Raw genomic sequence first — 26354 nt, 5'->3', positions numbered from 1 at the left:
TGAGAACTCCCCCACCAGACATTCTTTGGGTAAGAACCAGATCGCGATCATCTCTAAATACATTAAAATCATTACCAAAAACTTCTTCACTCTTAATTTTTTCGTTCCAACTAGTTTCAGTACCCAAAACAACCGAGAAGGATGAAGTTACTATTCTTTTATAAATTTCGTTCATTTTTGATGCACTCCTCATGCGATTGAAATTTTGGCAATATACCAAAATTTCGGTAGCTTCTGAAGAAGTTTTTGGAAACACACCCCTTTGCACAGCATTACTTGAAATTCCAGATCCTTCATTAGACACATCGTTATTATTTAAAATATTACCTAGAACAATTTGTTGAATATCACCCACTATTGGATCGTCATGGTCTACGTCTGGAGACTGCGTCAGGTTGAGCGTAAACGGCTGAGAAGTCATCAGGTCCTGGTGAGCATCGGTTTCCGCACAATTATTGTCGTCATAATTTGCTTCCTCTGGAGAGAGCGTCAGTTCTGGCGAAAACACGTGTGTCTACAGGGGCACTCTACGTAGGATGATGGAGTTGAAAAAGTTCCTTGTGGCATGTTTCGTGAAGTTGTGGGGGCGCTTGGTTGGTAGGGATTCATGGTTTCCCTTTTTTCAAATTGTATCGTTGGTTGGTAGTTTAGCGGTGGACGTGAAAACTGATTTTTTGCTGCTGCAAGTAGCTCACGATCGGGTGGAAGGTGGAAAGAGTTTGCATTATTAGCAGTGGCATTCCTGCGATTGCCGAAAACAGTACGGCGGGAGTTCATAGAATTTAAGCGGAGAGGGGTATTGACAGAACTGTTGTTGCAAACGTTGTTTACATTACAACCCAAACTGTTGGTTGTAGCATTGCGTGTCACGTTCCGCTTACGTCGCCTTCTGGCCTTCTCGGCCTGCTTTTGCTGATTCAATCGGTGGAGTTGGCGTTTGTCGTATTCCGCCCAATTCGCTTTCCATACTTTCCTCGTGCCTAAGAGTCGCCAGCCAGAGTTGTCTTCTTTGTTTTTATTTGATTCAGAATTTAAACTGGGCGGTGAACCTGCGGTACCGGAACTCGAACCAGAGTTTACATCAGCAGTTTCAGCCAACTCTTGTAATAGGCTTGGCGGTGACTCATCTTCCGCAAATCGGTCTCTGCCAATGCTAGCATTGTGTTCGTTGCAATGAGCAGCCATCTCAATGGTTAGGCTACTCAAAGACTGAACCTCGGTACAGATCTTTTTTAATTCATCAGTCAGATCTACCGTCAAAGCCTCTACAAAATCTTCAATATGTTGTTTTGAAGATTTCATTGAAATATCTAATAGACCAGTCAAATGGTTTTTTAATGCAATCAAATCGTTGCTGGGCATATCATTCCTATATTCTGAATGCTTTTCGGCCACACGCGATAATACCGATACAGCATTTGACACGCTCGCCGATGTGCTATTATTAATGCACAACACCGATTCCTTCAGTTGATGCTCAATTTGGTCAAATAAATCCCCCATTGCACTAAGTTTTTTAAGATCGGCGGCTACTCGAAGATTGGCGTCAGTTTGTGCTCTAATTGAATCGATTAGCTGCTGCTGTTGATGGAGCACTTTGCGGGTGTCAATTCCGGTTTTCAAATTATGCTGGCAATCGCCGCATAGAGGTACCATATATGATAAAACAAAGTTCTCCTGATGGCGTTGCACACCAATGCATGCCGCGTGGTAATTTTTAAAGCAGAACTCGCACTTCCATAGGAAGCGATCGTCACTGATATTGCATGATTTAACACTGCACTGCATTTTTACCGGTCGCGCGCGATGTTTGTAAACAGCAAAGAAGAAAAAAAAATTAAAATAACTACGGAGCGCTTAAAAATGCGTCTACACCCGACGACTGACTCAACTGACTTTTATAGCATTTCCTTTTAAGGACTTATATAGCATTTCCTTTTAAGGATGATAAATACACAGACAAACAGAAGTCACACTCTCATCGATGTCCATCGACCACATTTTTAACGGTCGATTCAAATATATGGTAGGTGGCCAATCCACCACCCGCAGCGCTCGCATCGTTTTTGTTCGTGTTTGACGTTTACACACTACTGCCACCTGTTGGCCCATCGGCCAAACACTGCGATTTTAGCATTGGGCGTACATGTTCTCGCGACTATGATTTTGATCGCGATTTGTTCTAAGTGTTACGTCTGCGATTTGTTCTAAGTGTTACGTCTGTTTGTCTGTGATAAATACTTCATTGCCAACACAGACATAGCATGTTTTCTAATTTATAGATGTCTAATGATGGGTTTGAAATATTTCGCTTTTATTAAGGTCAGTTTTGCATAGAAATATTCAAAATTTTTGAAGGTGTTAACAATACTGTTGGATATGTCGGTACCAAATAATCCGGTGCTGCGAAGCCTGTATGTGAACTTTGATTGTTAAAAATGTTAGCTTGGTTCAGTGTGAACTGCTGAACTTATTTTTGAAATCGTACAGCATTACAAGAATAGTTTTTTTGCTCGTAAAACCGTTTACTGTTGAATAACGTGCTTATTTAAAAAGAAATTGTATACATTTAGGCGTATTATGCAGATTTACAAAGTTTAATTTTGCAATAGAATGATGATATACACGAGTTGTAAGAATTTTGACATCATTTTCAGATTCACGAGACCCAAATTTAGTAGATAGGGAAATTTTACATTCTAAAATATGCTTAATTTTATAGTGATCAATTTCGCTCCAATGTGTCATTTTCAATTTTTGATAATACAACTAATTTTATGAAATGTTAAATTTTATTTCATAAAAAACGATTACATAATCTGGTAGAGATCAATGAAGTACTGATTTTACCAAAATAAATTTGACAACTTTTGTATTCTAAAGGAAATCATGACAAAAAGTTGTGAAAAAGTGATCAATTTGCCCCCGGATTACGGTACCATCAATGTACCAAATTCCGCTCATTTGAGGGAAAGTATGTGTTCAAATGTTTATTATAAAATAACTATTGTGTCGATAAACACCATATATATATATCACAATGTAGCTCCAAGTATAGGAAATCAGTGGCAAAATAAAATGAATTTGAAAAAGTTGCATAAACAATTATTTAAAAGCATCCAAGTGTTCCTATTTCCGCTCACGGTAAACAGATTGCGTGACGAGCTTACTAAAAAATGCATTTTTTCAGATTTTGTTATTTATCCTGATATTGTTTATGGTCAAACATAGCTACTACTGCAATAAATAAGGCTGAATACTAAAATCGACATTTCTATAAAATTCTATTTAATTTTTTGCATGAGCGGATATTGGAACACACAAAAATACCTAGTGATCCAATAACCGCTCACGAGGTGTTGTGTTTTCAATATAAAGAGTTATTTTAACAAATGAAAATAATGTCAGACGACTTCATTTGAAAGTTGTTAATATTGCTAGAATATATCCGTGCGACAAATGTTGGTTTTTGACAAGAAAAATCTATTTTTACACTAGTGAGCGGAAATAGGGGCATGAGCGGATACTGGTGCACTGATGGTACTAAGTTCATATGCACCACCTGATCATCGATTTCACACGACAGTTTTTTCACGAGATCGGGTCCACTATGGGCATGAAACGTGGGCAATGCTCGACGAAGATTTGCATGCTCTTGGGGTTTTCGAACGCCGTGTGCTAAGGACGATCTTCGGCGGCGTGCAGGAGAACGTATGTAGTAGCGAAGGATTAATCACGAGTTCGCCTAACTCTACACTCAAAATAATCCACACGTCACTGCTACGTGAGAACATACGTGTTGAAAACATTTATCACATTCAACCACTATCCAGTATCAGTTTATTCAACAAAGCTGAACAGTATGTAGGAGAATTAGAACACTACTGTTTGATTTCGTTTGCCCTAATAAGTGCTTTGATCTCAGAGGTCGTAGCACAAGCATCGGTATGTTACAGTTTCATACGAATGTTTCTGCATAGTTGTAAAACATAATTATTTGTAGAATTGGGGAATTAAAAATATCACTTACAAAATCAAGTTTCCCATTTGACTAAACAATCCGTCCGGTTCCAGAATCCAAAACTGTTTAGTTCCCACAGTTAGCGAGTCGACCTTGCTGCAGGAAGTTTTACAAAACACTGCCATAATTAATAAATGTTTCGTTAATACGAGATTATTCGATATATAAAGAATATTTACCTTAAAATCGATTGATTGAAACATCAAAATCCGATAAATCTCTTGGAAAAATGGTACTGTCTGTCCATTTGAGCTCAACACAGAATGAACGCAAGGTGCAAATGTAAGTGTGATGGGATTACACCAGTGAAAATGACCGGCTCTCCTTTTGATGTTCATTTATGGTCCGGTGACTATGGACCTATGCACGGGTTCACTAATTTGACGTTTGAGCGGTGCCGAATTCACTCGTTGCCATGGTCACATAAATAACACGGCACCGCTAAAACGTCAAATAGTGAACTCGTGCATTGGTTCATTACCTTAGTCAGGTAAAGTCAAGGTAGAATGAATTTGGATTGATCTACGTGATTTTTTACGTAGCAATGACGTTTGGATTATTTTGTGTGTACGGCGAAATCATTTGTGCTTATTTTGCGCGGCGTGTGAGGTGAGACGAGTCGAATGAGGTGACAATTGTCGATTCGCTCCCATTTGATTAACATTAATCGTCTCACGTCACCCGATATAAAAGCGGCTCGTCTCGACTAACACACCGCGCAGAATAAGCCTGATTATTCAGCAGGTGGCCAAAGCTGGAAAGATACGTTGGACAGGACATGTTGCAAGAATGTCGTACGGCAGCCCTGTAAAGATGGTGTTCGCTTCGATTTCGGTCGGAACAAGAAGGCATGGGGCGCAGCAAGCTAGGTGGATTGACCAAGTGAACCAGGACCTGGAGAGCGTGGGTCGCAGTCGAGGATGAAGAGAGGCGGCCGTGAACCAAGTGAATTGGCGAAATATTGTTGGCGAGGTTTTATCAAGTTGATTGATATAGAACCAAATTAATAAATAATAACATGCAAACATTGACGATCGACAAAGAAAACTCTCAGTTAATAACTGTAGAAGTGCCAATAAGAGCACTAAGCTGCGAAGCAGACTCTGTCCCAATCGGGACGTAACGCCAGAATGAAGAAGATGTTTGTAGCTCCATTCGTAATTTATAAGGTATCAGTTGCAAAGTTATACGTTTCATGCTTGTAGGTCGCCCATCGGACTTTCTTTCCGAAAATTTAATCCACTGTTAGCGCGAGGTGGGTTTATTCTAACAACACGTTGCTTTATTTGCGTTCCTTCTCTCCTCATCGAGGTGGCTACATAGAATTCCGGTCGTTGTTTCTCCTTCCCTTCCTCGGATGTTAGCGTTGCCCTATTCTGGCTGAAGATCACATTTTCAGCAGTACTTGGTATCAATTGATGGTAGTGATTTTTATTCTGTCTAAGTGAAGTTTTCGATATAATTGTACAATAATCGTTATTAGCGGCATAATTGCGTTTTTGGTTTGTTAAATAGATGTTGCTGCAGCTTGATTTCCGGTTTGCTTCTGTGTATCCTTTCCTATACGTCACATCGGCACCCCTAGGACCACCCGTACCTACGTTTCACGGTTTAAAATTACTTTTGCTTAGGATAGAACGCAATCTTCCTAGTCTTGAGGGCGGCCCACTTGTGTCGCTTCAGATAGTACACGAGCGTACCGAGCACCAAGATGATACCCAAAGATTTGATGCCCATGCGTTTGCGGTCATCGTGGCATGGATCGGCGGACCAGACCAAGAAGGTGGACACATCTTTAGCCAGCTGGGCAGCCGAAGCCGGAGTTCCGTCGCTGTATTCCGCGGACTGTAAAAGTTTACATTTGTTAAATAGGGGATTAACGTTAAGTGTGTTTGTCGTGCTTTACCTCATTGTACAAAGCCTGGGCCATGGAGATGGCACCTCCCGGGAAGTAGGGATTGTAATACTGCCCATCACGCAGGACAATACCGGCCGGAGCGTCACAATAGCCGGTCAACAGAGCGAACAGATAGTCCTCTCCACCGTGACGAGCCAGAGCGATATAGCTCAGATCCGGTGGGTAAGCACCGTTGTTGGCAGCACGAGCTGCTTCCTCGTTGGCGTACGGACTCGGGAAGTAGTCGGACAGCTTACCCGGCCGCATGAAGTAGTTACCGGCCTCATCCGGGCCATCTTGAACCTGAAAAGAGCGGAATAAGTTGAGATTTTCATTCGATTTTTAATATGGTTAATGTCTACTAGATCGACCGTAATACAGGTCGGACTCGATTATCCGGAATTCGATTATCCACTGCATTATACAGACAAAACATCGAAAAAAAGATAATATTTGAGTTCTTTTATCGCAGATTTTAATTTTTCTTTTAGCGATTCGATTATCCGGAGGATTCGATTGCCCGGAGTGAAAATAATCGATACTCCGGATAATCGAGTCCGACCTGTACAACAGGATGTCTACTCGTTTACAGCAATGAAATTCCCTAATATTTCTAGGATTTAAAAAAAATCCAGATTTAGGAGATACTATAAATACAAAAATGATCAGCCAAAAGATGGCCAAAACTACACTATTTTTGATGTTGTTCTTAATGTCTGAAACACTGAAACCAAAAATCCGAAGATAAAAATTCAAAGTGTTTTAATTTAATTATTATTAAAATATTTTTCATATGCTTCGTGGTTTTTAAAGAAAATCTGAAGAAATTTGGAAGATTTCTAAAAATGAACTTTTTTAATAAAAAAAAATGAATGTTGTGCTACTTTTCCTCAAATGTCGTTTTCCACAATGTCATTTCTTCGATTGCCAGTTTCCCGAAAAGTGATGCAGTTCATAAAAGTGGGAGAATAGATTTCACCAGCTTATTTATAGAAGAAGACAAATTCTTTCATTGGAACATTAGCAGCACTAACTCCAACAATTTTGTGGACAGTTTAACTATAAAGAACAGCCATCAATTTAAAGAAGGGATATTCTGTAATGAAAAAATTGCCTGTACATATAATAAAACTCACAAGATGAGCAGCACACTGTTAAAAATAATGAAGATTACACGTCATTAGGGACAATGGAAATTCGCGGCAAAATTCTTGAAATTTCGCGTGTGTCAAAAGCGATAAAATCAAAATTTTGCGGTCCCATAATTTTGGCCACATTTTACACAAAAATATAAATTTTCACTCAACTAGTTGAGTAAATTTGAGCGGCGATCTCTCTATCGCAAAAGGGGTCGATATGACGAGATACGACCACGTCGAAAGCCGGACCCATACTAACTAGTGATCCTTTATAGAGAGATAAGCGGAAGTAAAATGGAATGATTTGGCAACAGACCAGCAGTGCTGATTTTGCTCGGCGTCGAGAATAATATTGTAACACGGACATGACTTCCTCATTGCTAAAAAGTGTATTTTGTTTCGTTATAGATCTTTGAGCTACATATCCAAACTAATAAACAGCCGAAAAAATCAACAACTAATAATCGCATTGACAAAAATTAAAAAAAAGAAAAATATTTATTTGATTTTGCTTCATGCAAAATTACTTTTACCGAAATAATTTCAGGCGGATTACATTACTCTTCAAGAAAAGTTCAAAACAAACATAACGCATGTTCGTTTGGCTCACACTTTGACAGCTCTCGCTGCTCGATTGGCTCACACTTTGACAGAAATGTCAGCTTCCGCGAATCTCTCTTATAAAGGATTACTAATACTAACCATCTCATTGCGCCAATGTTGGCTTATGAGTAGTGTGGCACAAACAAGGCAACAGTGCGACGCTAAAAATAAAATATCTCACTGTTGTTCGTAGGCACGCTTAGGAGAGTCGAATTGGGCATCTCAGAGAGCCGAAGGAGGTGTAGGGTTGTGAAGGAGAAAATGGGGTCGTGACGGACTTTGGTTTCAGGTTGGCCGATTGCGCTGCAGAATCGTTACCCGTTCTGTGGCGTAGTTGGTTAACGCGCCCAGTCTAGCGTATTGGGAGTCGTGGGATCGAAGCCCACCAGAACGATTCTATTATTTTTCACAATCCTACAACTCAATTTGTCCAAATTGACTTTTGTGTCTACGACCTTCAGGTATTTTCATAAATTTTCAGTAAAAATCGCCTCTATATGTGTAAATTTCATTAAATATAGTTTTTATTTTACAAATAAGGATGATAAATTTGATATCAGAGTGGGAATGCAAAATTTAGAACTATAGAAATAAGCCAGAATGACGTCCAAGTCAAACTAAATGGTTATAAAATTTTTGATGGAACTTCCACTTCATGATCAATAAACCATTTTCATGAGCAGAAAAACTGGAATTCACTATGGTTTTCATATAAATTCACACAATTTAACTTATTTCGCGGAATTTCCTGAATTTCGCGGCAAGGGCCCAATAGGGTCCTAAAGCTCTGTCCTAATTTTAGAGCCAAACGCTTATGTTTAGGCCAAAAACACATGTTTACTCATTTTTTTATGTTTTTCGCTTGTTTAAGTACAAACATATTTTTTTATGTTTTTTTTAGATTTTGTCACACCTCTTGGCTTAAACTCAAATTTTGGGTGAATTTTGTTTTCCGTGTCCCTTCCGAAATGTCAGATAGGAACAACCCTAGTGTTAAAACTAAAACCCCTGTGGTGTTTATGTCAACTAAGCGAACGTCAAACATGATCTAAAGTGTCAAGGTTCATTTATGGATCCATTTTTTCAATTTAAGTTTTAATATAATATAGCCGTTATTTAATCGGGTAAAATTGCTAAAGTAGTTGCAGTAACATGCTCTTTCGTGTTATTAAATGAAAACATGATTTCATCAAACATTTTAGGACCCAATTTCGCGGATTTCGCGGCTTCCGCGAGTTTCTATTGTCCATACACGTCATGTATACTTCATTCATTCGAAGTAAATATGAAGTCATGTAAATTTATGTCTGACACCATGTAAAAATGTGTTATATGTCATGTAATCTCACAGAACTTAGCTGTATTACATGACATATAATTGAAGTTTACTGTTTACATGACATATCATGTAAACATCCATGATATGCCACGTCCAATTATGTGTATTATATACCACAGAAGTTTACACGTTTCGTGCGAACCGTGCAGGTCATGTACTGATTGTGAGTCATTCTTATTCTTATTCTTCTTGCATTACGCCCCAATACAAATTCTTATGTTCTACGAGCACTTCCACAGTTATTAACCATCAGTTTTTTTTCTGCCAAAGTAGCTATTTTGCATTCTTAATTGTACACGATACACGTTTACACACATTTACGTCCTCACTAGGACAGAGCCTGCTTCTCAGCGTAGTGTTCTTATGAGCACTTCCACAGTTATTAACTGAGAGCTTTCATTGGCTAAGTTGCCATTTTCGCATTCGTATATCGTGTGGCAGATACGATGATACTCTATGCCCAGGGAAGTCAAGGAAATTTCCTTTACGAAAAGATCCTGGACCGACCGGGATTCGAACCCAGACACCTTCAGCATGGCTTTGCTTTGTAGCCGCGGACTCTAACCACTCGGCTAAGGAAGGCCCATTTACGGGCATTTACGTATGGACTGTAAATAAAATACGAGTAAAATGGTAAAATGAAGTTTAATAGTTATTTCTCAATCCCTGAAGTTTTGATGGCAATCGGATAAAAACTCGAATTTTGCGAATCAATTTTGTGTGTGGCAATTTCATCGTGGACACCCTTTACTCTATGCCCAAGGCAGTCAAGAATATTTTCATTACGAAAAGATCTGGGACCGACCGGGAATCGAACCCGGAACCCTCAGCATGGTCATGATGAATATCGCGTCTTTACAGCTTCGACTATGGGGGCCCTATATAACCTGGTAGATTATATAACTGAACTCTATTTAGCGAAAAAAAACACTGCCACAAGGGCAGATTTGAAGTTCTGAGCTCCAGGATAGTTTGGAAAAGCTTTTGAGATTCTCAGAGGTCAATAGATTCCGTTTGAGTTGAAAATATTATTATTTGCAGCGTTGCCAGATCTACGGAAATTTCCGTAGATCTACGGAATTGAACACTTTCTACGGATCCGTAAGATAATTCTACGGAAAATGTATATTTTCTACAGAAAGCTACGGAAATTCTCATTATTCTACGGTAATTTACGGATTTTTCCAACGGAAATCTACGGAATTGCAATGCCGGGGATCTCTCCCCCCGCTTATCACTTTTCGTCTACGGAATGATTTCCAAAGAAATCTGGCATCGCTGATTATTTCTAGCGCAAGCAACTACTGCTGTAAATTTCGAGAATTGAGCTTCGGGATAGTCTGAACGTCGTAGAATATCCCAGGACATGAAAATGCATGTGAAGCAGCGTTTTTCTTGACATAATAGGTATGTATTACCAAGTACGAACATCAATTGTATTTACAAAAGGCATTTTAAGCTACTTTTATACTAATTATTCTATTTGTCAGACTTCTGCATGTTCAGGATGTTCTAGGTTGCCAAGTAGGATATTAAGGCATACACCTAAATTTTTTCCCTGACAGGGAAGTATATTTGCAAGGACTTTTCCGAAGACAGTAAATTTTATTCATTGGTTCTTTTTATACAGCCATTTTCCGACTGCGGCCATAAATGACTGTGCCGGCCCCAAAGGGAAAACTTTGATCATTTTAGCGAGAAAAGTTACTGGAACAAGGGTAGACCTGAAGTTCTGAACTCCAGGGTAAATTGGAGGGCCTGGAATATCACCAACATTTCTTGAAATAGCCAATTGGTCTGTGAGAAGGTTTAGTGAACATGGTAGATTATATAACTTCACCCAGTTTAGCAAGAAATACTACTGGAATAAATGTAGACATGAAATTCAGATTTCCTGGGTAATTTGGAGGGCCTGGAATACCTCAAACGTTTCTTGAAGTAGCCTTTTGATCCGTGACAAGGTTCAGTAAACATTGTAGATTATATAACTTCACTCAGTTTAGCGAGAATAACTACTGGAACAAGTGTAGACCTGAAGTTCTGAACTCCAGGGTAATTTGGAGGGCCTGGAATATCCCAAACGTTCCTTGAAATAGCTCTTGAGATTCTCAGAGGTTGGTAGATTCTATTTGAATTTGTAATGTTATTGTTTTTAACCCGAACAATTACTGTTACGGTTGTAGATTTCAAAGAGTGTGCTTCAGGACAGTTTGGACGTCCTAGAACATCCCAGGACATAGCAAAGCAAGTGAAATAGTGTTTTCGTTAAAAGAGTAATTCTGTATTATCTAACCTGAACATCATTTATGTTCACAAACAGCATTTCACGCTTCGTATGTACTTATAGTTCAATTTTCCAAACTTCAGGATGTTCTAGGTTGTCAATTAGGTCATAAAGGCATATACTTCATATTTTTCTCTGATAAAAGAGTATATTTGGGACAACTTTGCCGAAGACAGCATATACATTTGTTCATTGGTTCTTTTTTTACAGCCTTTTTTGTACTGCGGTCATATATGACCGCGCTGGCCCCAAAGGGTTAAAGTATTTATGATAAGTAGACGAAAATTGAAAGTACTTTTATCTTCTAATTTCTTAGAACAAATGATTTGAATGAGTTGATTCTTTGGGGGTAATATGAACACCATGGCAGGGCGAATACAAAGACAGATGCCGAGAGTTTTCCGGAGAAAATACAAAGACAGACATGGACAGCCATCCAAATGGTCCCGGCTAAAATTTCCATCGATTCCGGAATATCTGTGAGATATGAATTGATCATGTACCAGATGCCGAGAATCATGCCGCAACCCGTTCAATTTGAATGGTGTTCATTTTACCCCCCATTGTATGATCATTTTACCCCCAGTATATGTTCATATTACCCCCATTGTATGTTCATTTTACCCCCAAGTATATGTTCATATTACCCCCGCTACATGTTCATTTTACCCACACGGAACATTGATTCGGTGGAAAGAAGTTTTCAAAATTATAATAATGTTGATGAAATTCTATTTCCATCACAATATTTCAACTTGTTACATTGCATAAACATCCTTCTTCAATTCTGAGCAATTGAAAAAGAATCTGACAGCTTCATGAGCAAGAAAACATGAAAATTGCTTAGGGTGTTCATTTCACCCCCAGTTCCCCTATAGATTTGTTGGATACTAAACCGTTTCAATTCTCGAAAAGTAGAAATGAAACATAATTGTGCACTATAATGCGTTCCCATAGGCCTGGCACAGATGATTAGATACATATTGGCCACTTTATCGTAAGATTCAGGCGTCGACCGGGACCCGAAAATGGTCATTTGTAGGATTAATCAAATGCACAACTCATAGTTATCCAATTCAATCGTTTCTCAAAAGGTTTACGCTGATGCAATTTTCTTAAAATTCCGTGATATAGTGGCCAAATTTTAACCGATTTCGAAAATTAAATGTGACTTGAAATTTGCCTACCTCGAGGGGCATAAAGGCCCAGTACACTTTTCATCCGACCTGACCCACTGAAATAACTCTGGTCACATGAATATTTCCGCGTTCCTCTGGCCATTTCTAGAAACTAGATATGTGTGCCAGTAGGGGGACACGGGGCAGTATGGACACCCTAAGGAATTTGCTTATTTTGACTGTAAAGACATGAATATTATACAGTTTTTTATGTGCAATATGCTTTTTATAGTTCTTAAGCATTTGTTAAACATGGTTGCATAATTAGGAAAATAATATTTTGTTTTCAAAAAAAGGTTTAAAAAAAGCTTATATTTGGTAGTCGTCATCAACCTAGCGGGGCAAAGTGGACACCCCCATGGGGCAGTATGGACACCTTAACGTTTATAGGAAAATTGTCTCGCGATCGTTCCCAAAACCTCTAAAAATGAAATACATATTCAGGAATCCATAGTGACAGGTCACTGTGCCACTGAAAACATGATTTAATTCAATTTACGACATTTTTCGTAGAGATGCTTTCAATATTGCCTCCAAGTTAGTTTTAATCAATAATTGACGATTTTCAACCGATTTGTGGTTCCGCATCATAATCATGGTATTAAATGCTAAATATTTTTGGATAATTTTGTGTTTGAAGTTATATTTTTTTCTCTTTGAAATGTCAGCTCTACTTTGTCACCCGGTGTCCATATTACCCCAATAGTATGAGAAATTTTCATATAATTTTTTAATGTCGTAAAGTACCAGAAAAAATCTACTATATTTTTGAATATAGCATAAATAATTGAAGATTCAATCAAGAGCTACATTATCGTTCAACTTGCAGTCATTTGCGTCTGAAACCTTATTTGGTGAGGTGTGAATGTTATAATTTTTGAACCAAACAAAATCATGCTCAATTTTTCGGTTCAAAATCAATGTTTTAAACAATTTTTCTGAAATTTTAGTGGATAATTGACTCTTCCGAAAGGCAACTGAAATATTGTTAGAATCGAAAGTGTAAAAGTATTCGCCTATGCAAAGATACAGGGGGTGTCCATTCTGCCCCGGGTGTCCATACTGCCCCCGGTACCCCTATACTGACAAAAAATCATTTGAATCCGTTAAGAATTTGCGGAGCGGTGAGGGTTTTAGTATTTTTGTTTTCACTCAGGCCTATACGGGTTAATACAAAAAATCATACCTTTCAAATTTTTTTACGATCAACCTTTCACAGAAGAAGAGCCTAGTGGTATTGAAATAATTACAAATCTATTTTTCCGTTAGTTACACGGAAAATAAAATATGCTCCAGAAAAAAATATAAACTTAATATTTTCAAAAGTACCGTCAAAACTTAAATTTTTATAATTGCCAAAAAACAATAACCAGAAGAGGCTTAAAGAAAAAATTAAAAAGGGTAGGGATGTTCAAAATTAAAAGTTATATAAATCAAAAACCAAAATTCATAAATTCACGAATAAGAATAAATCACTGCCCAAAACGTGTTCACAACGATTTTAGGTAACGAAAAATGATATTTAGGTCGAAAATAAAAACTTAGATATTATCTTTTGCGGGAGCGCATTACTCTAACAATTATTTTCAGTCAATGACCATAATATGAAACATAAACTTTTTGCTTTTATCTAGCTTTATTTGAGTGGCTTTTTGCCCTTGGCGAGTTCGCCATTTTTTAACAACAAAAAGACTAGCCAGATGGGTTAGCCTAGACGGATTACATTGAAAGTTTTCACAGATTGAACATTACTAATTACTTTTCAATTAACACATTCAAACAAAAAAGTAAAATGTAAGGAACAATACTACAAGTTAAAATTGGAATTGGAAAAAAGAAACCACTACAACATATTTTTCCGTGTTTGGAATACTTTTTGCTATGGCAGAGAATTTTAAAAATTCGCTGATAACGAATTATTCTTGAAACTATTGCGCTATACCTTTGCGGAAATGGTGCCTTCGAATAATAAATGATCTTGTGTTACAACAGTTGTATTCTGCAGTCTGGATTTTTGTAGAGCGTAAAGAACCACCGCTTAAATGCATCGTCATCGACATTTTCTACCATGTACTTCTTGTTTTTGGCACTTATGCAGACCCTACTTCTCAGTTGAGCACTTTCACAGTTATTAACTTAAGAGATTTATTTGGAAACCTTGCCTTTTCGCATTCGTTAAGCAGGAACGATGATTGGGCCCTGGAAAATTAAGATAATTTACAATACGAAAAGATCCTGGATCGACCGGGAATCTAATCCAAGGCACCTATAGCATGGCTTTGCTTTGTAGCCGTGGACGTTACCACTGGGCTAAGGATGGCCTTTAAAAAGGAGAGCGAGCTACTTCGGCACTTCCATCATTCACTTTGTCATGGGGGAATTCTATCGATCGAATAGTCTAAAACTTTGCAATAAGAAGCACTTCAATACGACGCATAGGGAGCCGGATCCTATTCTTGGCACTTTTGGTTCACTTTGGCAGTGGGTTTTTTCGAAAGCTACAGAGCTCATATTCGGCCATAATATGCGTCGTACTGAAACGCTTCTTATTGCAAAGTTTCAGACGATTCGGCCGAGAAAAACCCCCCATGCCAAAATGAATCCTGGAAGTGCCCAAGTGGTTCTGCACCCTATTGTGGCCAAATATGAGCTCAGTAGCTTTCAAAAAACCCCACTACCGAAGTGAATCCACTCCTGATCCGTCTCCTTTTAGGTAGGTACTTCTTTAAAATAATTTCCCCAATTCCCATAATCCCATGTTTTCCAGATAGTAGCCTCCCCGTATAAGCAACACTTTGTAAACTTACCATAATTTCGGCAGCTTCGGCCTTGGCTTCCGCTTCGGTGTGCGTCACGCCAACCAAGTTACGGTAGGCGATGAACCGCATCGAATGGCAGGCAGCGCAAACTTGCTTGTACACCTCGTAGCCACGGCGAACCGAAGCATGGTCCAGGGAGTTGAACACACCCTTGTGGCTCCAGGGCAGCTCTGGAGGGTGCACTTCCGTTCCCGAAGCGGCCACCGACTGTTCCAGGGCATAGAGCAGGGCACCGGCACCTCCGACGGCAATACCAGCGGCGGTGGCTAGCTGTAAAGATGGTAAAGATAGAACATGGTTGTTAAACTTATCAATCAAGAGATCACAGATCTTGCTTGAAAAAAAGACAATAAAAATAGGTATCAAGAAAACAAAAAAAAACTCACAGGAACTAGATGTTTATTCCTCAGACATTTCTCTAAAAATATGCTGAAGATATTCTATGAGAATTCCACATCACATAACATTATGACAATAATTATTGATTCAGGTATTTGCCTAAACTTTTCTTCATCTTTGGAGTAATGGGTTTCAATTGGTGATTTTTACGGGCTTCCAAAGGAATCTTTTCCAAGAGTTGTGTTTTAGACACCTTGAAGATTATTTCTAAGGATAACCACATACGTTACCTCAGAGATTCCATAAAGAATTTCTACAAAGATAATTTCAGTCAACAACTTCCTCATTTTTCAGGAATTTATCCAATTATTCAACCACCGTTTTCTCTAGTACTTCCTCCAAGATTCTCGATTAGGACATATGTCCTAGAAGATATCTTCTAGAATTCAATTTGTTTGGAAGAACTGCTGGCGAAATTCCTACGTAAATTTATGGAGGTTTTCAAGAGGAATTCCAGGTCGAAAATATCAAGGAATTCCTGGAGGAGCATTTCCTCAGACAATTCCTGGGAGTTAATGTGAATGAATTCTTGTGGAAGCATAACTGGAAAATTTAACTATTCGCCTATTCGACCGAAAAACAGATTTCATTACTCGGCAGGTCGAATATTTGGCAAAATCTAAATAATCGAGATATTCGGCCCGAATATTCAGTACATCTCTACTTCCAAGGTATCGAAAGATAAGCACTCGAATTTGAAAGGAACTTGTCTCACGAATTGAAACCAGCCTAAGATTCTCTTTGAGTATTTTTTTCCACTATGACCTCCTCATCATCTAGGACTAATGGGTGGATCTTAGTGGGTTGTTACTCTCTTATACTATTCCGATTGTAACTTATAAGTATCAACAAGAACAACTACAAAAAGAGTACACTATGGTAGATTATACCCGGTAACGCACCTCGACAAGGTGATTACGGGTCCAGGAACCAAATAGCTAAGTTGCCATTCGACCGAAATGGCTTTTGACTCATTTATGCGAATGGCACTAAAATATAACATTATTTCAAAATATCGGCCTTATTCAAAGGGTCATTTTTGCTGAGACTCCGAATGTCTATCTCATCATTCCAGCGAGCTAGAGGATTTTTCCACTGTTTTTCGATTCCGCCCCAGTGTGCAGCCCTCAAAACATTGTTTGTTGAGACTAATTACCTTTTGACTTCTCGTCCAGGGCCGGCTTGTCGAGAATTGTTGTACCTGGAAGAAATCGGGAATATTATTTCATTGGAGCGAAGCGCACGCATGGAATCCTGTGAACGGCGAGTCGTGCCAAGAGATGTCTGTGAGAGATGCCAAAGTCTCGACCTTCCTCCTTTCTGTTACATAACCCCAGTGGGGGAAAACAGAACTTCTCGCTTTAATATCCCTTGTTTTGATTTAAACGGCCCAACTACACAAGATCCCTTTTTGAATCCGGAACATCCCGTCGCGAATGAACCGACTGCAAGTTCTCTTTCAGCAACCACACTGCATCATCACAGCTGATTTCCACCAGATGAAATTTTTCCTCGCTAATTTTTGCCCCTGTTCGCTACTTTGCTGTCTGATTACACAACTAGAAGGGGAACGGTCTTCGCCACTGGCACTCAACAGAACAAGCCCTGGAACACGCCCTCGTCTTTTTTCACTGGAGGCCCGGAACCGGTGCGGATTCAGCTTCACAGGATACAGACCTTCTGCAAGGTAACTCCATTTTTCGAACTCAGTAAGCCGGATCCACAAATTCTTCCTACGAAAGCCGCCATGATGGACTGCGATGGGGAAAAGTGAAGGATCTCTCTGCGACGGTCGTCGTGATGTCGTTTTCGTACTTTTTTCGCGTTTGACAGCTACTGCTTGACGTTTCTCGGTGTCAAAAAAATGAGACTGTGAAGATTAATCTGAAGAGAAAGCCCAAGATCGATATAAATATATAGATCATTTTGGCAACAACATTTCAAAAAGGGCTAAATTTTTGCACAAACCAGAATCATATGGATCATTAAAATAACCAAAACGGCCACTATGGAAAGCATAGATTACATAGCGCCACCGTAAATACAACCGTCATTGTCGAAATAACCTCTTACAAATGTGGCGCTAGAAAAAACGTAAATAAATTGGCCCGCTAGGGGTTCATTAACATATTTCATAACGCCAAAAATGACCATTCCTGACACCCACCCACCCCTTCGTAACGCTTTTTGTATGAACATTTTGTATGAGCCGTAACATCGAGAGGCCACCCACCCACCCCCTTCAGCGTTATGAAATTTGTGAATAAGCCCTAGTAGGTTTAAAAGCTGGTTAAACAACGGAAAACATATTCTCGCGTAACAATTCAAAAGGGCCAATCCTCAGAGAAAATTCTATTTGAATTATATTACTCACCACATTTTCAATTTCTATTTCTCCGTATTCAAATCAATCAATGTGATTTCTTGCTAGTTGAGTGACGATTTACTATTACTACACGCTAATAATCGATTTGTTTCTGAAAACTCACAAAAATGTGGAAAAATTGATGAGTTTAAATGCTTGGCCCATTTTCGAAATTTTCCGATTGTAGGCCCTCTTGATAGAGCGATAATCGATCATTTGGCCGTTTCAAGCAGTGAGCAAATGAATGATTTGAAAAAAACCGTTATTGGCCGTTTTGTAAATCGAGTTTATAAAGGTAAGTTTTATGATTATGTTGACAATGTTTGCATAGTTTGTGGGTGTTGGGAGATGCTTTCGAATGGTATCAAAACCCAATTTGTTTACAATTTGATCATTGGCCCTTTAGAGTTGTTACGGGCTTGTTCACAAATTTCATAACGCTGAAGGGGGTGGGTGGGTGTCCTCTCGATGTTACGGCTCATACAAAACTTGCAAAATGTTCATACAAAAAGCGTTACGAAGGGGTGGGTGGGTGTCAGGAATGGTCATTTTTGGCGTTATGAAATATGTTAATGAACCCTATGCGAGTATTGGGTTCAAGCACATATATCCAGGCTATCGACATGGATGAAGACACCATCTTCTAATACTGTGACAGAGGGCTCAATTGGCTTGTCAGATGGATCGGTCCCAGTATACTGTCAAGCGCTGCAGTTGATATGTTCAAGGTGTGCATATTTCATAACGCAGAATATTACCATTCTTGACACCCACTCACCTCCTCGTCACGCTTTTTGTATGAATATTTTACAAATTTGGTATGAGCTGTAACCCACCCCTTCAGCGTTATGGAATTTGCTAATGGGCTTATAAACCAAATGCGGTTATTTTGCGTTGAAACAACCCAGGTATGAGTAAATCCGCGTTTCCGTGCACACAAACATTGTTCCTACCCAAATAAAGGTATCTTGTTTTGGTGCTTACCTTTCGTTGTATGAAAACTTTGATAGCCATGACAGTTCGGTGACAGTTCAGTCGATCAATCGCGGGTCATTTTGACTCGTCATCATCATTGAAATCGATGAAAAATCCATCATTCGGTATCATTTACTGATTAACGGCGGCCGAAGCACACGAGCCAGCAGTCGGCAGTCTAGAGCGTACGCGAACGGGTTTGTTATTTCGAAATTTCCTTACAATTATGGATCTTTTCCGGTAGTGAATTATTTAAAAGGCTTCGTTTCGATTTCTTACGGTGAAGGATATTGATTCAATCACTGGGTAGGTAAAAAATGGTCGGTTAACTCGTATCTGTTATTGCCGTTACTGAAGTTTCCTACGAAGTCTTTGCCAAACGCGATGTTTGCATGTGGGTATTGCGCATTTGGCACATAATTAGATGCGTCGCTAAATAAGTATATTAAAATTTCAATTTTCAATATAAACAATTTCATTAACAATTAATAAATTGTAATTTTAAGGTAATTAGGGACATGGTTTTAGATAAAAAAGAACAGCGGTAATCACAAAATAATTTCAAGCATGTTCTAGAATAAGGGCGTAAGTAACATGCTCAATTTATCTTCATCGATCCTCTCTTCAGTGAATAAAGGTGTCAAGATGCTGGTTTGTTGCTACTTTTCACCTTAGGACGCAAGATCGCAACGCTGGCTTGAGCATTGGCATACATTAAGGGCCCATTCACAAATTTCATAACGCTGAAGGGGGTGGGTGGGTGTCCTCGTGCTGTTACGGCTCATACAAAATTTTTAAAATATTAATACAAAAAGCGTTACGGAGGGGTGGGTGGTTGTCGAAAATGACCATTTGTAGCGTTATGAAATTTGTGAAGAGACCCTAAGTGGAAAACTTATTATAAAATTGCATCTTGCCACTTCTAGGGTGATTAGAGTATTTTAGCCCAGAGGACTGACACGGCAGTCATACTGCATACATTTCGGCGCTTCCTCACATCGTTTTGGTACCCACTTTCTGGTCGGTTCGCCCTAACTTGCTCCTGATTTTCGAGTATACGTTTCATGTGCTGTTAGAGCTACACTCAGGCAAATTAATTAACGAATTTCATAAATTTTTCCTTATGAAGCATTGAAAAATCTTTAAAAACCTATTTCAGAAGGCTAATATGGATTTCATATCGTTAAAATGGTAATCATAATTGAGAAAATAGTTAAATATAATGAGCATATACAAATTTCATTGCGCGCCTTATGATTACCATTGCCGTTATTAGTCATTTCCTCAATGATACCATCTTTCATTAGGCTATCATGGATTTCATATTAGTTCGATGAAAAGCATAATTGCGAAGCATGATAGACCTCATTAACGTGTATCAATTTCATTAAGTCACCTTATGATTCACATAGCTGTGACTAGTGTGAAAAACTCATAAGGTTGTTTTTATGAAAAATTGTAATTGGAAGCATTGTATTGGACGCTGATTGCGGATTTATGTACGGAAGCACCATCAATTTGTTCGTATGTTTTCAAAGGTAATCAATTGTCTAGTTACGGGGGAAGGAAGTACGGCAATGAACAAAGGTGGAAATTGTAAATAAAAACATAGAAAAAGAAAAATTAGTTTAATAAAAGGATTGAGGATGAGAGTTCTGATGTATTGCATATTTCATTATTATCTTCTTTGCATCTTTAGAAAATGGCTATAAAAACGCGTAAAAATCGAATTTTTATCCTTCGTCGCGTCGCAGCTCAATATGCATCCGTACTTTACTACATATTGTTGTAAATTGAGTAGCAACACGACAAAGTAGGTGGAATTTCGATTTCCACACGTTAGGAAATCAGTTACCTAATATTAAGTAGATGAACACATAGGAAATTCTGTAAATATTCAGAATGAAATGTATTGTTCACGAGGTATAAAAAACGAACTGTGGAATAATAATTAGTGTCATAAAAACTAATGTAGTTTATACTGCTAATAAGAAATTCTTAAATTATCATTTCAATTTTCATAATGCTGTTTTATGAAATAAGCAAGACATCCCATTGACATGATTCAGACCAATTCATAAGGTGAATCAATGAAATACTTACCGATTTCTTGTGGCAAATAAACATAAGGGAAAATAATGGATATTCATAGTATTTTTGCCTGAGTGTAGTTTATGGCAATTAAACATATTACGTTTAATCGTCATATTTGATGACGCTTTTCCTTTTTTCAACATTTTTTTGAATATTTAACGCATGAATGAAGTATCATTGATGTCTCCTATCCAAATAAAAAAAAAAACTCTGTTGAACACTTTTTGTACACCTGTCCCACTCTGGAACTCCTGAGAAAGCAGTACGATATGAGAAGCATTCGAACGATCTTACAGGATGATAGAAGCAGCGAGGCTACGCTTTTCTGTTTCCTTAAAGATGCCAAACTTTTTGACGAAATTTAAAAACAGAATCTGTTCATTTAACCGACGGAACTTTAGAGTTTTCGGATAACCTAAGCGCAACTGGGCTCCCCAAGCACCTAAACTTGGGTGGTAAGTCCCACGTCTACGCCAGTGAAAACGTTGACCTACCATTAGGCAACGAAACCCGTAACTGGGCACCCTGAGCACCCAAAACTCAGGTGGTAAGTCCCACGTCTGCGGCCGTATCAACATACTGAACAACACACAAGAAAGAAATCTGGATCCTGAAAAGAAACAAAAATCAATAAGTTAGGCACAATTGTGCTACTTTGTAGCCAACTCACCCAGGCTGTCAGTCGATCTCCCCTCCGTCACGATACGATACGATGTTTTGGAGGAGAGAAACAGCCTCCTACATAAGGCATATCGTCTTGTATCAGGGATGCTGCCAGGATCAACCTTTTACTGAATCCTCACCGCTGCTACCGGTCGCTCATCGGTCCAATAGCTGGTGGGTGGTCTTTCCCCGCACCCGTCATAGCCTCTTTCGCTGGGCACATCTTCGTAGGAGGAACAGAATGCTGGCGACCAACACCCACGAGTCCATCACTGGTACTGACCAGTCCACGGCGGTTTTGGACAGACCCGGAGTTTGCCCGAAATTGGTGGAAACAAGAGAGAAAGAAGAAGCGTGTAAACGTTAAACGTTAAAAAATACGTTGTAGTGATTTATTTTTTATTCAATTCAAATTTTAACTTGTAATATTGTTCCTTTCGTCTTACCTGTTTGTTTGAATGTGTTAACTGTACAGTAATTAGTATCGTGAAATCTGTGAAAATCTTCAATGTAAGCTGCCTAGGCTAGCACACCTGGCCAGTTTTTTTGCCGTTTTAAAGTGGCGAACTCGCCAAGGGCGAAAAGCCACTCAAATAAAGATAAATAATAATATCCAAATAATCATATGTTTTGTCAGTCCCGAAACAACCAAAACAAAGATACTGGACGCTATGTTAAATCAATGTTGGGTAACAGATTATCGGCTGATTTCACCCCCCTGTTTTAGACAGACCGTTACTCGCTTATTATTTGACCATTTACGGCAAAATCAAATGGAGCTAGCCAAATTATATATGCGTAACGCTCTGACCAAAATATACACGGGAAAAAATTCTGTGGTAAAAATAACTATTTTAGCTGACTACGCCCATTCTTAAAACTACCATGAAAATTCAGACCAATTTACTATGTTTACGGTACACTTCATCGTATTACTGGTATATTTGACAGAAGTAATTTGCAACAATCTGATTCCAACTACAGACATGGTAAAATCAAGCGCATTACTGGTGTAGGCGCCTAAGTTAACCCCCTAAAATGGTAGTTTTTACCGCACAATTGTTTTGCGTGTATAAACACCAAAGACAAATTAAAAACCTCGATGTCCCTTGCAGTTTCCCAAAATTGTATGGCTCATAAGGTAATCTAGAATGCCATGAAAAGTGTACTGCGATCTGTCAAACTTGGGTACCTTTTGTACTACCGAGGGACCAAATGCAGTACTAGAAGTGATACACAATCTGAGCCCGAGTGTGACGGACCTGTAAACATTATTCTTTGAATAGGCGATCGATGAAGAGAAATCAATCGATCTATGTTTAAGGTACGTTCGAGGGTTCATTCATAAATTTAACAACGCCAAAAATGGCCATTTTTGACACTCACCCATCCCCTCGTAACGCAATTTGTATGAATGTAATGGATGAGTTGTAATTACTGTTGGACGATTTTAAATCGATGTTTTCATTCCGATTAACTTGTATAGGCCTGAGTGAAAGCAAAAATACTAAAACCCTCACCATTCAGCTCGTACTTAACGGATTCAAATAATTTTTTGTCAGTATACTGTCCCACATATCTAATTTCTAGAAGTTATTGCGGTGGGTCACTGGGTCAAGTCGGGTAAAAAAGGGCTATTTTTTGGGACATTCCAAGTTACCTTTATTTATTTGCAATGATAATCATTTTAATTCGCATAAATCATTAAGATCTTACATTCAACATTATAAATGAATAGTTTTGTACCGTTTAATATATACCGGATGTGGCCATTCGGACGTAATGCCCAGAAGAACCAGCTATAGATTTGTTGGATACTAAACCGTTTCAATGCTCGAAAAGTAGAAATCAAACGTAATTGTGCACTAAAATGCGTTCCCATAAGCCTGTCACAGATGTTCAAATACAAATTGGCCACTTTATCGTAAGTTTGAGGAGTCCCGGAACCCGAAATTGGTCATTTGTAGGATTAATCAAATGCACAACTCATAGTTATCCAATTCAATTGTTTCTCAAAAGGTTTACGCTGATGCAATTTTCTTAAAATTCCGTCATGTATTGGCCACATTATAATCAATTTTGAAAATTATCTGTGACTTGAAATTTGCCCACCTTTAGGTGCACAAACGCACAGTACCCTTCTCACCCGACCTGACCCAGTGATCCATCGGAATAATTCCGACCACAGGAATATTTCCGCGTTTCTCTGTCCACTTCAAGGGTTCATTCATTTATTTCATAACGCTGAAAATGGCTAATTTTGACACCCACCCTCGTAACGCTTTTTGTATGAATGTTCTACACATTTTGTATGAGTCGTAACATCGTGAGGACACCCACCCACCCCTTTTAGCGTTATGAAATTTGTGAATGAGCCCCAAGAAACTAGAAGCACCTAAAAGTGTGTGCCAGTATGCTGACAAAAAATCATTTGAATCCATTAAGAATTCTGAGCGGTGAGAGTTTTAGAATTTTTGCTTTCACTCAGGCCTATACGGGTTAAACTAAAATCACTTTCTTATGGAGTCCAAAATACGACCGTTACCCTACCATATATCCAAAGTGGCAACGAAGGGAATGGAAATAATCATTTTTTGATACAACTTCAGAATTATATTTATGGCACTCATATCCGAGATATAGTCGACTCTCCACATGTCGATGTTCTATTAGGCATTTCATGGCAAAATTCTCTTTTTCGCTCTTCAACAAAACTTGAAAACAATGGTGCCAGTACCTGTCAACCTGCACCGATGTTTTCAGATTTTCCGAAGGAGGGAAAGAGAGCGATTTTATGATGACGTCATCGTGCAATGGGCAATATTTCGATATCTCTCCCTATGAGCCATTTTACGAAGCAGGTCAAATGACAGGAGACCTGGGATTTTTCAATAATCGTCGTCAGTTATGGCGATGATGATGGTTGATGACTGTGCGCATTTCAAGCGTAGCTTTTCATACAGGCGAAAACTTAAATGGAGAAAAAATATTAAAATATTTCTGATCATAAAAATGCCTTTTTATGTGAAATATAGGTGAAAAAGAGGTAGCTGATACAATAACTAGGTGTAAAGTTGCAGTAACAAACATTTTTGGATCTCTTTTTTGTCATTCTCTTCATGTCCTCGTTTGGTAAGATGAGGCGTTGTTAAAAATCACGCTGGATTTAATCCCAGGTCTCCTGTCAATTGACGCCGTTTCGGAACAGCTGATCGCCGCAACGGCGTCAATTGACAGGAGACCTGGGATTAAATCCAGCGTGATTTTCAACAACGCCTCATCTTACCAAACGAGGACATGGAGAAAATGACAAAAATGAGATCCAAAAATGTTCGTTACTGGAACATTACACCTAGTTATTGTATCAGCTACCTCTTTGTTACCCATATTGCACATAAAAAAGCACTTTTGTGAACAGAAATATTTGAATAATTTTTCTCCATTTAAGTTTTCGCCTGGATGAAAAGCTACGCTAGAAATGCGCACGAAAACTGACGACGATGATTGAAAAATCCCAGGTCTCCTGTCATTTCACCTGCTTCGTAAAATGGCTCATGTCGATGCTTGCTTCGGTCCCTCCATTCTGCATACGATTTCTCTCTCCATATCTCGATGTGTTCCTGGTGAATTTTTGTTCCCAATTTTCTCTCTATAGGCCGGTTTGCTACTGACAAGAAAAGGAATCGATGCGTGGAAAATTTCTCCCAAGAAATGGTCAAGAAAATCACTTTTTTTCTGATCGCAGTACGCAGTTGAGAAGAAATGTCACTTCAAAGGGGGCTCTCTGTAGGAAATTTCTTGACCCTTTCAGTCAAGGAATTTCTTTACTTTTCTTGAGTGAAACAGCATACTTAGCTTATATATCGATATGAACATTATCAAAGGTTACTAGACCAGATTTAAGCGATTCAGAACAATTTGGAAACTCGAAATGAAGTTGTTTGTTTATTATTTTCCTAGTAACGGAGTGATTTTCAATCTAGTGTTCATTAAATTAATGTTCTTTGTCTCGATCTCTCCCTATCTTGATAGTCCCTTCGATATCGAGATGTATTTGAGTCAATGTATAATGTATCCATGTTGTTTCTAGCATTTGGTGGATTTAGGTAAAAGTATGGAAGAATTTTAGAAAGAAAAACTTTTTCACTTATTTTGATAGCAAACAAAATTTATATTCGAAAGGATAACATTATGTGATTATGATTATGAATATAAGAGAGATTATTATATTTTATGAAAAAAGATGTATATGAGTTTGGGGCCTTCCTTAGCCTAGTGCTTAGGGTCCGTGGCTGCAAAGCAAAGCTATGCTGAAGGTGTCTGGGTTCGATTCCCGGTCGGTCCAGGATCTTTCCGTAATGGAAATTTCCTTGCCTTCCCTAGGCATAGAGTATCATCAAAGTTGATTAGAAGGTAAAAGATAACCGATTCCTGTATTTTCTAGGCGACTGGTGAATCAAAGGCCAAGTAACATGTAACGTTCTCCTAGTGACCACCAGATGTTGAAGTGTTAGTTTTTGACATTCACACCTACAAAAAGGTACACAGCTCAAACGAGGATGTTTGATATTGCCAATC

General features: G+C 38.7%; 2 protein-coding genes across 3 annotated transcripts in view; one reads left to right on the top strand and one right to left on the bottom strand.

Moving 5' to 3' along the window:
- Window positions 1-5277: 5277 nt before the first annotated feature.
- LOC5575492 (cytochrome c1, heme protein, mitochondrial) lies at window positions 5278-17548 on the bottom strand. The gene is made up of 5 exons (XM_001661963.2): window positions 17357-17548; window positions 16836-16880; window positions 15269-15550; window positions 5928-6221; window positions 5278-5866 (listed from the first exon to the last, which is right to left on the bottom strand). The coding sequence occupies exons 1-5, from the start codon at window positions 17426-17428 to the stop codon at window positions 5639-5641; spliced, it is 921 nt and encodes a 306-aa protein (XP_001662013.1). The 5' UTR covers window positions 17429-17548; the 3' UTR covers window positions 5278-5638.
- Window positions 17549-19166: 1618 nt separating this feature from the next.
- LOC5575495 (protein LSM14 homolog B) overlaps window positions 19167-26354 on the top strand; it is a 45980-nt gene continuing 38792 nt past the window's right edge. Inside the window, exon 1 of one of the 2 annotated variants that reach the window (XM_001661964.2) lies at window positions 19167-19325. The gene's annotated coding sequence lies outside the window, so the exon portion shown is untranslated. The remainder of the gene's footprint in view (window positions 19326-26354) is intronic. The other variant, XM_021843438.1, reaches the window with a different exon arrangement.

This window comes from Aedes aegypti, chromosome 2 (assembly GCF_002204515.2).
Source record: "Aedes aegypti strain LVP_AGWG chromosome 2, AaegL5.0 Primary Assembly, whole genome shotgun sequence".
Classification (NCBI taxonomy): domain Eukaryota; kingdom Metazoa; phylum Arthropoda; class Insecta; order Diptera; family Culicidae; genus Aedes; species Aedes aegypti.
This window is presented reverse-complemented; position numbering and strand designations above follow the sequence as displayed.

Bases quoted from the DNA above. Each gene is read 5' to 3' on its own strand.
- LOC5575492 (XM_001661963.2), bottom strand. From the start codon at position 17,428: ATGGCGGCTTTCGTAGGAAGAATTTGTGGATCCGGCTTACTGAGTTCG. The intron at 16,881-17,356 runs GTCTGTATCCTG...GATTTCTTCCAG, and splicing joins ATGGAGTTACCTTGCAGAAG to GTACAACAATTCTCGACAAG. The intron at 5,867-5,927 runs GTAAAGCACGAC...AAACTTTTACAG, and splicing joins CCCAGGCTTTGTACAATGAG to TCCGCGGAATACAGCGACGG.